The sequence below is a fragment of the Rissa tridactyla genome, chromosome 3 (assembly GCF_028500815.1).
Source record: "Rissa tridactyla isolate bRisTri1 chromosome 3, bRisTri1.patW.cur.20221130, whole genome shotgun sequence".
Classification (NCBI taxonomy): Eukaryota; Metazoa; Chordata; class Aves; order Charadriiformes; family Laridae; genus Rissa; species Rissa tridactyla.
The window spans coordinates 76,915,972-76,932,009 of record NC_071468.1 but is presented as its reverse complement, the minus strand read 5'-3'; the positions used below and the strand labels follow the sequence as shown (position 1 = coordinate 76,932,009).

At 43.7% G+C, this 16,038-nt stretch overlaps 1 protein-coding gene across 4 annotated transcripts in view; it reads left to right on the top strand.

The window, feature by feature from the left end:
* Positions 1 to 11,864, top strand: part of ARMC2 (armadillo repeat containing 2) — a 64,884-nt gene extending 53,020 nt beyond the window's left edge. For 3 of the 4 annotated variants that reach the window (XM_054196621.1, XM_054196619.1, XM_054196620.1), the window contains 5 exons: positions 1,119 to 1,241; positions 3,134 to 3,247; positions 4,693 to 4,825; positions 7,097 to 7,254; positions 11,583 to 11,864. In XM_054196621.1, coding sequence (XP_054052596.1) covers positions 1,119 to 1,241; positions 3,134 to 3,247; positions 4,693 to 4,825; positions 7,097 to 7,254; positions 11,583 to 11,740 — 686 coding nt within the window. In that variant the 3' untranslated portion in view covers positions 11,741 to 11,864. The remainder of the gene's footprint in view (positions 1 to 1,118; positions 1,242 to 3,133; positions 3,248 to 4,692; positions 4,826 to 7,096; positions 7,255 to 11,582) is intronic. The other variant, XM_054196622.1, reaches the window with a different exon arrangement.
* Positions 11,865 to 16,038: the final 4,174 nt, after the last annotated feature.

Genomic DNA, 16,038 nt, shown 5'->3' with positions numbered 1-16,038 from the left:
TTGCAGGTTTTGTGACTGTTCTGGATTAAGTATTCTTTTTCTCTGCACCCTTAACTTTCAGCTTCCTTGAAAAACTTGCTCTTATTTTTCTTCTTTTTCAGATTTCCAACCTTATTTATTTCAGGTGGAAGAGAGCGTCCCTTTCCTTCCAAACGCAGGCTTAGAACTCCAGTTCCTTTACCACTTACTGATCTCTGTAAATCTGATTACAGACTAGGACTGTGCAGTCTTTCTCCCCATAACAGAGTTTAGCAGTGACAAGATCCGGCTCAAAGAACTCAGTATATTTTAGTGTGTGATGAGAACATTAAATATTATGTAAAGACAGTCAACCTGATTATATGTTAGCTTATGAGCCTTAGCCACCAGCCATGGGGGATTCGAGAAGGCAGACTCACAACTTCATCTGTACTGTCCTAAGCCCTGTAGGAGCCTCCTGGGTTGGAATTGTCTCAATCATTGTGTAAGCGCTTTTGAGCCTCAAAGCTTCTCCCTGCCGCTCTCCCCTCTTCCTGGGCACTGTATCAATTATTTTACTACAAAATGTTCTCTCTCCCTGTGAATTTACCCCTCTTTTATTTCCTTCACTCTTGGTTTCTGAGGCCAGAAACCTCAGATAAATCGGTATATGCAGCTTTCAGACTTCCTGGTGTAATTTTACAGTGCTTAACATTCTGTCAGGAGCATTAAGAGAGAGAATCTTTCAAATATTGTTGAAGAAGTCTTTTTTTTTTTTTTCTTTCCCCTTTTTTTTCCCCATTTTTCGTTTCAGTATAGTAGACCTTGGTATTTGTCTATCACGCAGGCCTATTTCTGCATGTGTATTCTCCTCGGTTCCATCTTAAAACAGCAAATAGGATCTGTAAAATGTCTTAACTAACTAGATTTTAAACCATGTTGCCTTCGTAGAAGAGTTGGAAAGAGTGATTTTTGTATTGCCATTTTTGGATCAGCTGTTCCTGTTAGCTTCTGCCGTATTACTGAAAAACAGAATAGTTGTTTGTAATAGTGGCCATGTCAACTATGATTCAATTTTCTTCTGAGATATAATGCACTGCTAAGTTAGACTCATGTGCGTGTGCGTATCCACATACGTCTTTGTGTTTTTTTACTACCAGAATGCAAGTCAGTTGATGACTGTGAGGAGTTGGTCATCAATGCTGCAACAACAATCAACAACTTATCCTACTACAAAATGAAGAGTTCTGCTGTTCAAGACAAGAAGCTACACATTGCTGAAAGTAAGGACTTTTAAACTAGTACTTTTTGTATAGCTTTCTGAAAGTGGAAGTTATTCATGCTATATTTTAACACTACCGAAAATAAAGACACTGATAATGTTTTGTGGTATATTGCAGGAATAGAAAGTTCATAGGACTAAATTCTTCCCATAATGTTTTCTCATTCTTTTGGAACATAGTTCTGTGACTCATGTGAAAATAGTTAGGGGGTTGACAAAACCTCTTCTTTTCCTCCCAAAAGGAATTTGCCATATTGTTTTCTGTTTAGCAATTTTTGCCAGACTTGTTCAAAATCCACATATATACCGGAGCCAAAATAATCATGTTGCTTTTTACTTCTAATTGCAGTATGGTAACAAAGTTTTGGTTTTTTTCTTCTTAGTACCTTATAAACTTGCAAAATCTGATTTATGTCTGTTTCTGGCTTATAAAAACCCATTGGCAGTATAGGAGTTGTGTGATTCTCTTCCCTCTGACAGTATGGACAAATCACATTTTAGTGATGTGTAGGAACTGCATCTGAGTTCTGGGACTCATTGTGTTAGTGTTATACAAAAGACAGATAGTCTGTCTTGCATACGTTTCTGTCTAAACAGACAAGACATGGAGGAGAGATGGAGCCTGAAGTTGGCACAACAGGTAGAATGGGGAGTAGAAAAAAATATTCTGGCTGTCAACCTAGTGCCCTGACTGGTAGACATCATCTCTCTAGGTAACAGTTCTGCTGTTCTGGCACAAGTCGTTTTATCACCCATAAGCCAGCTGTCTCTTACTGGTGGTCAGAGAAATGCGGAAACAAATGACTTCTCTGTCTCTCCCATCTGCTCTCCCTCTCCTGTTAAAAACATGGTTAGCATGTGGAACCAGTCCCATCACCTTTCCTCTGCCTGAACTGAGGAGGGAGGAGACCTTTTGATGGAAGACCAGCAGGCTTCCTCCTCCAGGAGACATTTTGAGAATACTTGCTGTTTGGTACAAGTGGTGGATCCCGATGACAAAAAATAATGATGTCAGATGTCTGCTTAAGACAAGTTCAAAGCATGTTCAGTATTGGACCATTCAAAAAAGGAAGTAATGGGAATGAAGCCAACCTCTTTTCTATATTTCTTTCTCTCACTTTTCTGTGGTAGAAGGGTTGACTGATTTGAGTCCTTTCTATGATGGACTGATTTCAGTGGCTCACTTCATTCTCACAGAGGATCGATAAATGTAACTTCTGTAACATCACTCCTTTGCCGTGCACGGAAAACCAGCATTTCCTAGGAAGAGTTACCATCATGTAGAAGGTCTCATTCTGTCCCCTGAAGTTACACGCTAATTGTATGTGAAACCGCTAAGCAGAAAAGCAGCAAGCAAGTAAATACTTTGGACCAGGGGCAATATTAAGTAGCTGTTCAGAGAAATTGTGTTTGCTTGTTATAGCAGCACTGAGGGAAAATAGAGCTAATGTCAGAAAATAATGTGAGTTTTAGGAGACATCCCACCATAAGACCATCTGTTCAGGATCTAAATCACTTTTCTTATATATTACAACATTTGTTTCTTCTTTGTCTTCCTGCATTTTCACATGAGCCCACTCAAAATGGTATAGCAAAACTGGCTCCCATTATTGCAACTGTGCTTAGACTATCTTCGTAACTCCTCATTTGTTCCTTTGCATTTAGCCCCATGTTGGAGCTCTTTGTCTCATCTTCAAAGCCCTGCACAATTTATCTCTTGTTCTACCATCACCTCAACCCTTTTCACTGCAACCAGGCAGATAGACAACTGTTCCCATATATTACATTTATTGCCGTTGCTGCTTGCATTCTGATATTTATGGATAAAAAGCCAAGCACATGTTTGTGGTATACAAGTAATTGTTTTTATTTCGTTTCTCTGCAAACCAATAGTGCTTTTAAAGCTGTTAATGAGCAACAATATGGATGGAGTTGTAGAGGCTGTCAGAGTCTTTGGCAATCTTTCCCAGTATCATGAGATCTGTGACTTCATCATGCAGAAGAAGAGTGAGTTACTTTTGCATTTGTAGGAGTCCTGTTTTTAAATGTCCATAGTTCTAAAAAGATTGTTAATAAGCTGTCTTAGTTAAAGGGTGGAAGCAGTATTCTCTGATGTTTTGCAAGTTAGGCAAATGTTAGAATCCGAGAGTTATCGTTGTAAATACGGTTTTATTTCAGTTTCATTAAAACGGAAATATTGGAGCAGGAAAAACATGCCATGGTGCCTTCACAAAGAAAAATACTACAAACCCCCTGTTTTTCCTAAAGCTCTTAATTCTGAAATTTCCCTTCACTCTTTCAGTTTTTCCAAATCCTACAGGTTAGTAGTGATATGATATAAAATAAAAATCCAGCTAAATTCCCATTTAGCTTCATTATCACAGATTTTTGATTCCCATGTTCAACAGCTTGTTAGCACTTTGTAGCATGCGTTGAAGATGTTTGACTGCCTCAACACAGAGACCTCCTGTTTGCCTCTGGGTGAAGTAGGATACAAGTCTTCTCAAGTCCTTTTGCTTTGGGTGTCTAAAGAGCTTTGGGAAAAACGGCAACTTCTTGCTATCCATAGAAAGCGTGTCATAAGTTTAATTAAACACCAGTTGACTGTACATTTTTTGTAGCTACCTCTCAGTGCTGAAAGCGAGGTGATATGCCATAATATACGACCCCTTCTTTTCAAGGGTGGGCATACCACCGCTTTTGGGGGAGAAGGTATCCACAAAGGGATAACTGACACTTAACTGGTTGCTGATGAGCTGTCTCAGTCAAAGGACAGAAACTCAGTCAAAGGACCCACCTGGGAGAGACCGTGGTGTCGGTGTGCCAAGCTCAGGAAGAAGAGCTAAGGGCTGCCTCTCCATTAGGCAAGCCTGACTCCCTCGCCGGGGTTGCCTTCCACTGCCTGCTGAGCTCAGCAGCAGCATGTGCTGCGAGATGCTGCACGTCCAGCCTCTGCTTCTCGCCCGTCTCCCGCAGGAGCCACAGGCTGCAGCAGTTCCAGCTGGACTTGGTGCAGTCTAGGGCAACCCCGCCACTCATAGAGGTAAGAACTTCCCTCTCTGAGTGCCAAATGCCAAATCCTAGCGGTTTCTGCCGACCGTGCAACTGAGAGGAGGGTGATGCTCTTAAGAAATAAGCTGTAATTCAGTTTGCTCGACTTAACCTCTTCTGGTTGGATTTTCACATTACTTTGGTGTATTTTTATAACTAGAATTTTGTACGCGTTGCTTTGAAGAAAACTGGTGTTCAGCATGACGTAATAATGGCTGTTACTCTGGGTCATGCACCTACTCTGCAAATGTCACAGTAATATGCTACAAGGTTAAATTTTGGGGTAGGGTATCCTGCATTTGACTGCTTTCTAAGTATACACATTTAATAAGTATCTTGTAGTGCCACCTGCATGATAAGTCCATCTTCCCAATGATATTGTTTCCTTCTTTACAATCCAGTATACAAGTTCATGATTGCTTTGCTTGACGCCAAGAACCAAGATGTCTGTTTTTCTGCCTGTGGAGTTCTGCTCAATCTCACAGTAGATAAGAACAAACGAGCTCTTCTGATGGAAGAAGGAGGAATTGGAAAGTAAGTTCCTGATTATGCTTACAAAAAAAAGACAATTTTGAGTAGTTTAGACTGAGATTCAATCAGATTCTCTTCTCTTTTACTGGGCCAATAGCTGGTAATAAGGATAAATACTTAATAGATATTCAGCATCTAATGTTCTTCAAGAAAGAGCCTTTCATATTCTGTCGTATGTTTTTTGCAAAAGTGTTAGAGTGGTTAGCGTACTGCAGAGCCCAAAACCATGGAATAAACTTCCAAAGATCCTCCCAATATATACAGCAGAGGAGAGTACCGTACAGCAAAGCAACTAAGGCATGGCTTTGCAGTAGCTGCTTATGTTTGACTTAACTGGATCCTATGCAGGCTACAGTTAACAGGCACCATTAATGTGTACCCGTGGTAGGTGTGAAGGTTACTTCAGGAACTGTGACATCCCACATGGTCTCTTGCGATTTTTGTAACTACTCAGTACTGTAGGGGAAACTGTCTGATGTAGCCATGCTCGGGAGAGCATAGCTCCTGAGTTTCTTCTCTCTGAGAGTTCAAGTTTAAGGTGCTTATATTGTAAATGGTATTAGTTCTTGAAATACCGCTGTGGATGCCTCACTTGAGGCTTTGATGTACAGATGATAGCAGATCCAGCTTAATTGGAGCAACATGAAAGGTCGCGTTCCTGTGCTTGTTAAAGCAGTTGATACAAGCCACGTTTATGAAACAATATGCCTAACTTTGAAATGCTTTCCTGTTCATACATTGTGTAATTACTTTTTTATAGAGTGTAAACAATGCATAGTCTGCTCATCCTTCCTTCCCATGTTCTAGTTAACTTACAAAATATAAAGCTGAAAAGAAGAATAAGTTACAGGGAAATTGAATAATAAACGTTAGAAATTTCTTTTATATAGAATATAGAACATACTGTAGAATATAGAATTATACAGAATATAGAATTTTCTGTGCTCTGTCGGAAAATTCGTGAAGAAGGAAGGAAAAACAGTAACAGTACGGAATAAATCTAGAGAGTTAGCAAGTGATTGTTAAGGAGGTCATCCTCACTGTGCCAAACTAGCTCTGTGGATTTTTGGAAATGAGGTTATGTACCAATATATAGTGGCCCTAATAAAACATGGAATCAGTCTCATCAGGGAGTTAAACTTCAAAAAATTAGGGCAAGTTCTTTTGGCTTTTCATTAGATGCCTCCTGGTCTTCCACAATGACTGCCTTCAGAGAGGAGAGAAAAAAAGCAAACCTCCTTTTGATTGCTTTTCAATTACTGCTATTTTCAGCCATACCTGAATGTAGTACTTCTCCTGCGTTCCCTTTACTAATCACCAGCTTATAAATCTCACAGTGAAGTGGAGAAGTAAGGGAAAGAGGGGGTCACAGGGCCGGGGAAGAGAACAGCGGTGAAGGATTACTATTACCGAGGTCACCTGCAGGTGAAAAACAGCATTTACTTTCTGCTGCCCCCAGGGCTTGTGAACGCTGCTGTTTGGTAATGGGAACTCTGGATAGATACTGTGTGTCAGCTGGTGCAGGCAGAAAAGTTATAGCTTAATTTCCGAGTCCTGCTTATGATCTAGCCTGTGTTTTGGTATCTGCAAGGAAGTGAGATTGGGAGAAAGGTCAAGAACCTAATGGTTCTTTGTAAAACTGGCATTTCTGAGAGGAGTCCGTTGGGAGTGCAGGCTGAGGAAATGCAGGAAGGGGTGAGATCTGCAAAACAGTCAGACTTCACTGAATGTAAGAGGTAATTCTGTGAGTCATGAAAGGAGCAAATTCCTTTGGATTTGTCTTCTGGTCAGATCCTCTGATGCACGATAAGCTGGATATTCTGACTGAAGCTTTTTCTGCATTCATACCATCTTTTGCAGATGAATTATTGGTGCCTGGTAAGGTTTGGCTCACATTGCAATCTTTGCTGCTCTAGTGGTAGCCACAGATTTGGGACAGATTGTCATGGAATTTTAGTGTCTTTGAGATGGCTACATTTGTGATGTACGTGATTTGAAATTGGTCAGTTGGGTTAAAAAGCTATAGGGGATGGACAGATGCAGGCAGGCATACGCGTAGATGTATAGACAAAAGGCATGTTCACATCATTAGGGAAGTAGACTAAATGAAAAGGGGGGAGTTACTGAGGAAGAAAGTAGGATCTTAAGCTTATTAACATAGAATTTTCCTGCAAACTTTCATGGAGTCAGCATACATTTCTAGACTGCCAGATTTTGAAGGGCTTAGGAGAAACCTACATGGAGCAAACCACTGTTTTTGTTTGACACTGACAGGTTAGTTGACTGTTTACAAGACTTTGGGCCAGCAGACTGGCAGTTGGCTTGTTTGATATGCAAAACCCTATGGAACTACAGTGAAAACATCACAAGTGCGGCCTCATGCTTTGGAGAAGATACCAACACGTTGCTGGTGCTGCTCACATCGCTCTTAGGTGAGATTCATCATCTTGGTCTCTTTTCCTTAATAAGAGAAATAGGAGCAAAATCGAAGCAGTGTTAGTTTGGGTGGGAAGTCCGTCATGTGGCTTTAAGTGGTTGGCCAGTACGGACTATCCAGCAACACAGTGGTCTATTGCCATTCGGCACATTCCCTCAGATCTTACAGATTGCCAAGGTGGAATTGGCCGCCGTCACTCCCCACTCCAGTTTGTCTAGTTCGCCGAGTGCCCCTAATGCTTTTCACCAGTTGCCTTTTTGCCTGCTTGAGCCAACTTGTCCCGTAGACCTTCAGTACAAAACTTCCTTTTCACTGGATGTGGGCCCTTCTGGCCTCAAAGGTCCTTGCAGGTACTGACAGAAGCAGGGGCTCGGCTCTGATGCATGGGACTACTGCACAGCACCGGGCTGGCGGGAATATGGCTTTTCACCTTAGTTGGAGGGCCGTGTGGTGCGACGGGACGAGCCTTCTGCTTGTGATAAGAGTTCCTTGGCCGCCCTTCTTCTCTCACCACGATCTCCTTGTGGGACAGGGCAACATCCTGACAATTTCTCACCTGCTCCCTAAAGCTAGGCAGGGTGTGCTCCTCCACAAACACAGGCTGAAAGGTGCCTGCAAGTGAATGTTAAGACCCTGATTCGCTTACCCAGTTGGATCTTTTCACCTGCACGTTGATGTTTGCTTCGAATTCCACCGAGTGTAATTGCTCTGTAATAGTCCTATAGTCACTATATTTAATTTTCCTCCTTTATTTTATGAGCACTGCGTTGGTTAGGATTTTATTTTGGGTAGGTCATTTGCGATTATATTTCTAAAATATCTTTAAAATGTAAATGAAATTGAAGCAAGCCTTAACTAATTTTGATTTAGTTTTAATTGGAAATTTACTAAAGCTGTATGCGTGCTGTGAAGGCTGCGTGTTAGTCAGACCCAGATAGAAAGTGAGATCCCCCGGTCTCTTTTGTTTTTAGACAATCAGAAAAGTGAGTGGATTTGTGAGGACTGTTTCCCAGTTATAGCAGAATTACTGTTATTCATTTTTTAATCATTCCTTGCATCACATTCCTTGCTATGGTAGAGCATATCTTAATGTGGGCAGTAATTCCATCTATTTTTCTGAAAATACTCAGTGTTTCAAGATCATTAATGCGCTTTTTAACATTCTGCAGCAGAACCGTAAACTTTACAGCCACAATCATCCTTGAATTTTCTGGCATGCAGCAAGGAATATATGTCTTTATTTTGGAAGATTCTTACTTATTTTTTCCTCTGCATTTAACACTGCTTATTCCAGCAATTAATTTGACTGCAGAGTGCAGGCTGGGTAGTAATTGGAACTCTCATTAACTAATACAGCTTTTGTGAACCGGAATTTCGTGGACAATTGCAATTGTAATGCAACTGTAATGACAATTAATTAAAAATATGTCAGAATTAAATCAGAAGGGTGATCTTTCTTCACACTGCAGTCAAAAGAGTAGCTGTAGAAAAAGCGCATCCTGTTAATTGTATCTGGTTTCTCTTGGTGTGAAGAGCCAACAAATTTTAGTAATAGCAGCTGGTTAATATTGGCCTACATCTTCCTCCTCCCATTGTATCCCGTAACAGCCTTGAACCGTCATTGCTCTGATTCTATCGTTCAGGAAGCAGGAGGCAACTGCCGACAGTCGGTGGACTGTACTTAAGCATCAGCACGCCCTCAGGAAGTGGAAAAAGCGGCGCGTGGCACAGCAGACACCTCGCCTCACCTGCTGTGCTTGGCCTCCTCCCCTTTAGTTTTCTTTCCTCTACCTGGCACAAGATGACAGAAGATATTAGGGAGCCAAAAGGGAGTGGAAATAGTCTGAAAAGATGTTGGGCCCGAGAGAGGCTGGACAGAAGGTGACATTTGTTTTTTCTTTTTCCCTGCCTGATCCCAGCAGCCTGGGGCACAGTGGCACTGCTTTCCAATGGCGCCGTCATTTGCCTTCTTTCAGCTGCTCTTGAGTTGCATGTCGCTTTATTGGCTCAGAGCTTCTGGAGGCTGGTGTTTCCAGGCCCCTGGCAGCAGCTTTGCCTTGCCCCAGTTCCTCAGAAGTATGTGGAGATGAGCCTCTGTCTTGAGAACATTCTTCTGTTTGGTCACTTAGTGAAATCTTCTTTCTGCCTCTCTTTTCCTAGACTTTTCTTCTGCTCACCTTTAGCTCCACTACCCATTCGAGAAGGTTATTTTGGAATCTCCATAAACGTGGACTCTTATCAGAGTTACAGGGATGGGTAGCCCTTGCAGACTAGAGTCTGTACTCCAGTTTTCAGCTTCCCCCATCCCATGCAGACCCAGCGTGCTTGTCTTCTTCCTGGGCTTGCAGCCAGTTCATATGCTGTTTGGCCAGTACCCAATTTCGCTAGTTTTGAGGAGGGTCGTGGGAAAATTAAATTATCTGAGGATGCACAGCTTGCATGTGGAACACTGATCCTCACTGATCCCCAGTTGTTACTCACATTCCGCTTTGGGAAGTCGCCTGTTTTGGTTCAACACTTCAGCTTTTGAACTGGTCCTGACCCTTGTTCTTTTAGGCTGGAATTCCTGACCTCAGTGATTCCATAAACATTCAATCAACTTCTGGGGGGCACAGGCACTGAAAGGGAGAAATGTCTCTTGCTCTGTGTTAGAAGATAGTTAATTTGGGTAGAAAAATCATTTCAGGAGTAGGCAAAGCAATTCTGCCTGAAAACAAGACCCATAATCCCTTATCTTCCTCTTCACGATTTCCCACTTCTCTGCTATTGAGATTCATTATACTTATGTTGGGCTACTGCGCCATTGGATGGGACAAGAGCTAATGGGCACAAGTTGCAATAAGAAAAGTTGCAATTAAGTATTAGAATAAAGAAATTTCCACCATGGCAGGGGTCAAGTATTGGCTGTGCAGTCTCCGTCCTCGTAGATGTTCAGTACTTAACACTGCACGGACCAGAGCAACCTCATCTAGGGTGGCTCTGCTCCAGAGGTCCTGCCCAACCTAAATTATCCTGTGATACCATCAAATATAGATCTGATGTCTGAGGCTGGATTTTATCTCTGATTACAGGGTTTCTTCCTGCAGAGATATGACATGTCTTCCTTCTTGAAAGAATATAGGGGTTTTTTTTTCTCTTTATTTTATTACAAAAAGCCCCTAAAGTCAATCTTCTTGACTTTAGAAGAAGAAACCCTTTTGGAATCTACCTCACAATCAGCATCTCTTTAATTTTGATAATTTAGAAACACTGTAGTGACATAGAAGTCAAGTATCGTTAGCAGTTGTGGTAACTTTCCATGAAATGGAGCCCATCTCCATGCAAGAACGATGTCATCTCCTCCTGTATAGCTGTTGCAGCTCAGGCCATATGCTCTCCATAGGCACCTTGGCATTCTTTCAAATGGGAATAGTTACTGTTTGAGCGTCTCTCTTCTAGACAAAGTTTGACTCAAAATGTGGGTAACTGAAATTTCTCTTCAGCTCCAAGTTGTCTTTTACCTGCTGTGAACGCGCAGTAAGCTCCCTGACAGAGTTATTTATGTAACAGATGGTGGCCCACTGGGTGCAGGATTATATCTTCATTCTAGGTCCGTTTCTGGCCTAAAGGCAGTCAAATATCCTCTCTTAAACTGTATGAAAGCGTTCGTTCAGCATCATCAGTTGTGTTTGTAGATTCCTGATTCAGGAGCACGTTTCTGGTTGCAGACCAATTTCTTTTGTCTGTAAGGGTTTGTGCCCGGCAAAATGGAGGGGGAATAACGAGCGATGGCTTCCTTTCGTTCCTAAGATTGCTTGCCTCTATTAAGAGCGTCGCATTATTTATGAAGTTCGCGAGGAAGGGAGGGCATCAGTAATACAGTAACCAGTGTGGTTCATGTTCTTTAAGGATGATAGTGGATACAGTTTGAAAGAGTCTTCACGAACTAGACTGGCAAAGCAATTTGTGCCGGGCAAAACATGGTTGTAGTTGGACGAGTTGATTACTTACTTTAGCAAACCTGCTGGCAGTAATGTTAAAACCTGAGTAGTTTCCAGGCAGACAGTCACAGTAAATGCTTGATCTCGGAGACAGAGTTTAGCTACAGCTGTGAGGTGTAAAAATAATAGAGCCTGCAATACCCTTTCCACTGTTTTACTGACCTCGACATCCTTTATCTTCAATTAAAGCGAAGTCCCTCAGACAGTGGTGCTTAGTTAAATATGGAGCTGTTTTTAAGCCATCAACATACACAACTGATAAGTTGTCCGTGCTGTGATCAAAAAGTACATGGTTGGGTCTGTTTTTATTCAGAACTGATGCTGATGTTTTCCTTGATTACAGATGAAGAGGTAGCGTTGGATTACAGCCTCGACACAGATTTAAGGGACTACCACAAACTATATTGGGAAAGAGAGTTCAAACCTGTGGCAGAAAAACTTCTTGACAGAATTCAAAGCCATCAGTCCTGTCTTCCAGCTGCGACTATTACTCCATTTTAATCAGTCATTATTTTTTTTTTGTGGTGTAGATTGTACAGCTTTATATTTCTAATATCCCCGTACATTGCCTTTAGTAAGCACGTTGGAGAGCGTGGCAATTTAATTTTATAAAAGCCAGTAAAGCCTAGCATTTATATACTGGATACTATCTTTTGAGAAGCTTGTATGAAATTTTTGCATGTGTAATTACTTTTTACAATATATTTGAGCTGATCGAGCAGCTCTTCATTCAGTGTGTGATTTGTCTATTAATCGCATAGTTCCTTGGCTGGGAAAATGAAACAAAAGTATTTGCTGAACTTTTAATTTTTAAAAGGTAAATTGCCACTGAGTACCTGGACCTTTGTGGTACCAAAAATGCTGTCAGTGGTCTGGGGAAAGTGGCTCCCTTTCCCATTGGAGATCCCTCTTTCTTTACCCGACGCTGTGTGGCCAGGGTATCCCAGCTCCTCCCTTGGCCCTCGTGGGCTATAATTCCAGCTCTGCAGGTAAGAGGCTTTTCTGAATTGGGACTTCACATCTCAAGGCAAAACACCCGTATCCCTGCTGTAAGAGAAGATTTTAGCTGGCCTGGTGTCGTCTCCTTTCAGTTGTTCCCACATTCCCAGGAGCTGCCTGTGTGCCTGTACTTCTCAGATCGTCTTGGCCAGCCGTCTGCCCTGGGCTCATGTATCCATCCATGGGGCAAAAAAAAGGCTCTACATCCTTCATGTTCCTTCTGACTGCTGCTGCCTTGTTTATTGCTCAGTTTTCATCCTTTTAGTGCATAGAAGTCCCTGCTTGTAGCCCATGGATTAGCTCAGCAGGTGCATCGCTGGCCTCAAGCATTAAGAGTCCCACTGGCTACAGAAAGCTTTACAGACCTGACCCATTTCGCTCTTTTCTGACCTCAGATTACTAAGAATAAACCACTGTGCAGGGGCTGCCCAGCTCCTGGCTCTGATCCTGAGGGTCAGCCGCTTCCCACTGCGCTCTGTGTGCCAGGAGAGGAAGTCTCCAGCCTGGGAATCCCTGCAGAGAGGCCGGAGGAATTTGTTTTTCTGAGGCAGCATTTCAGAGCTCCCTCAGTGGCACCGCCGATACCTTTGGCAGTGCCCAGACCTCTGCTTCCAGGTGAGGAGATGAAGTGAGGAGGCTGGGAAGCAGAGCAGTAAGTAGAAGGGCAGGGAAGCTTTTTTCCTGGTGTAGGTTCCCCTTCTACATTTCTGGGGACTTCTTTACTGTTGATGGAGCAGGGGAGGGGGGATTTCGTAGTCCAGGTTTTGGAAGTGGTGAGGAGGAAACTTCAGTGAAGGTAATGAAATTTGCAACGTTCCTTTTGTCCCAGCAGCTCGGGTGTTTCTTGTGACCAGCAGGACTCAGCCCCGCCGTGAATCACTTGGGGAGCGCTCGGGCAGCCTCCATCGCTCCAATCTGCAGGAGAGAACTGCTCAGGAGTTCAGTGCGGATTGGCTCCGACAGCAGCTCTGCTGAGCTCCAAAAGATCTCAATTATCATTCCTTCTTTTGCTATTTTAATTTGAGCTGAAGTTGAGAGGAAGATAAATGGCTTCAGTGCCTTGTTTGTTTCTTGGAAAAAAGAATGGATTTGCTTTCTGGGGGCATTAAAGAAAGGGCGACGGGTAAGTACTCGCCTGTGGGGAGGGAGCTGGAGGCGTTTGTTCTTGGCGCTCGCACGGAGGCCAAAGGCAGGCGAAGAGCAGGCTGTGTAACGCGGGGTGGGGGGGATGCAGTGGAAAAGGCCTCGTGGCCAAGTCCTGTCAGCAGGTCTGATCAGAACTGACAAGCGCGGAGCATCTGTCAGGGGCAGCCTGCAACTGAGGTTTTGCCCGAGTCAAGGTGGATCGGTAGGCAATGAAGATCTGTTCAAAGAAAATGCGAGTTTATGATGTCAGTCATTACTGATCAAACTGTAAATAGGGGCCTGAAGTGCTACCTCGGGTCTCCTGCAGCACAGGGGATTTGGGTATCCCGTAGCGGAGCCCAAAGCTGGGGCAGCTGCTCTGTGTGAGCTCTGGCCTCGTGCTCGGCGTTTGCCTTCACCGACCTCGGGAAGAGGCGCGTTCAGAGGCGCTGGGTAGAGCGGTGAGGGCAGCAGAGGCCCCATGGCACCCCACGGCAAAACCCAGCAGCGGCTCCCGTGGAGCTGCACGGGCCCACGTCTTTCACTGAACAAAACTTGTAGGTAACAGGAACAAGCCCCCGGTGCTGAATTTCTCATGTGTTCTTGTGGCTTCATCTACCATTTGGGTGTCTTTGCTACAAACTCCAATGCAGAAGCTCTCTTCTCGTTTCAGGAGCCTGTAACTGTTTAGTGACCAAGTCCTTGGTCTCTGTCACGCTGCTCTTTTTTTTTTTTTGGGGGGGGGGGGGGGGGGCGGGGTGTCAAATGTGTGCGTGCGCATGCGCACAGAGTGTTGAACTGAACCTACAAAGAAGCTGGCAAGGCTGGGGCTGCTGGGGAGGGCTATTAATTGCCGCTGGCGGGGCAGATGGCTCTGCCACACTCCTCCAAGCAGACTCTCAAAAGAAAATCCTGTTTTTTTTTTTTTTTTTTTCTTTTTTAATAGTGTCCCACCTGGGCCCAGGCAGCAGCCAGCTGTTTAGTTCCCTTCACTCGTGCTGGCGCAGTCGCTCTCCTTCCATGTGTTGCCAGGCCTTTTGGACAGGATCCCCCGCCCACACGGTCTGTGGGGTGAGCAGCCAGTGCTACCCGTGCCCGCAGCAGAGGAGGGCAGTGCCCACCCGCCGGTGACCGAGGCCGTGCGGTGGCTTGTCCCTTGTGCCCTGCATCGTGCACAGCTGCTGCTCTGTGCAGCCATCGCCACTTTCATGCAGTATCTGGTGACTTAACCGTTGTCTTATTTTTAGAGGCTGGCCCCACCAACTTCTTTGGTTGCCACTGTGCTTAACAGCCTTCCTTGTTCTTTTCTACTAAGGACCACAAACACCTCGGCATTTTTCATGGAAAATCCCCAAACCTTTTCGGGCTTTTTCTCCAAGGTAAGTAGCTTTGTGTGTAGTCAGGACTGTCTGTGTGTTGTGCCAAGCGCTGTGTTTGAAAATGTGACTGTGTTAAGCCACTGACAGACAGACACTCGCTCACTCTGCAGTGTTTGCTGCCTGAAAAGGGAGAGGGAGGGTGCCTGCAGGTACCTGCACGTGGCTGGAGAGCACAGGATGGAACCGGCCAGTTTAGGCTTCTCGGAAAATTTCATGTCTACCTTTGACCTCCCAAAAAGCGTCAGGAGACTCAGGTGCTGCAGAAACTCCATTTACAGACTGGAAAGACGCTTCTTCTGTGTCCTTAGGCATAGTTTAGCTTTACGATATGCCCTTAAACAGGAAAGTTTTGCTCTGTTTTTTGGAACATTAAAAATCCTGTATTTTTAGTTAAGAGGAAACACCAGATGCTTCCTGTTAGTCACAATTTTTGACAGTTTATTAATCTTTCTCCCCTAGCTCTTTTTAGATATTTTACCTTCTTGGACTGTAAGCTTAAAACTGTTCTCAGAATGTTCTCTAGTAAGAGAAACCCGTCTGAGCTGCCTGAGAAGCAGGCCCAGGACAGAAATCTTCATTTAAATCTACCTGTGAGCTTGGGAAAAATCCATTTCTTTCCTGCTTTACAAACAAGGCTCCGACCTTCCTATAAGCAGGTAGGAGGTTCTACGTTTGAGCGCACTGTAACACCACACCCGCACCCCCCCCCCCCTGGTTACAGCTGGCTGGAGCAGTGTGGCCAAAAGAGTTTGTCATTCCCTTGTAGCAAATCCCCCTCCCGGTGCCTCTCACCATACAATTCCTCAGGCCAAGTGCCCGGACCTGGCTCTCCTGCTGATGCCAGACATCCTCTTGGCACTAGCCTTTGAAAATCAGCAGCCTCATGTGGAACTAAGTTCAGTACCAGAGGATTTTAAGATCAGTTTAACTCTCAAAATAACATTTAGACCTAGTCATTGATTATATAAACATACATTTGGAATCTCCAATCATGTCACCCCCGTTACCTGTGAGGAAAGAGAAGACCCTGTACAACAGAGTATACTGAGGAAAGGATGGAGGACTATGGGAAGGATGAAAATCAGGAGTATATGAGAGCCGTTCCTACTATTGTTTTAGTGAAAACCTAAAATCTATTTTTTAAACTTTGTGTTCCCCCATCACTTTAGACTCGGTTGCAAAAAAGTCACGGTTTGTCATTTTACATGTGTTTGCTCAGTTTCTGTATCAAACATTCTGAAACTGTCTTTGAACCAGTAAGTAAACCAGTAAGAACAGAAGCGTAAAGTTAAACCA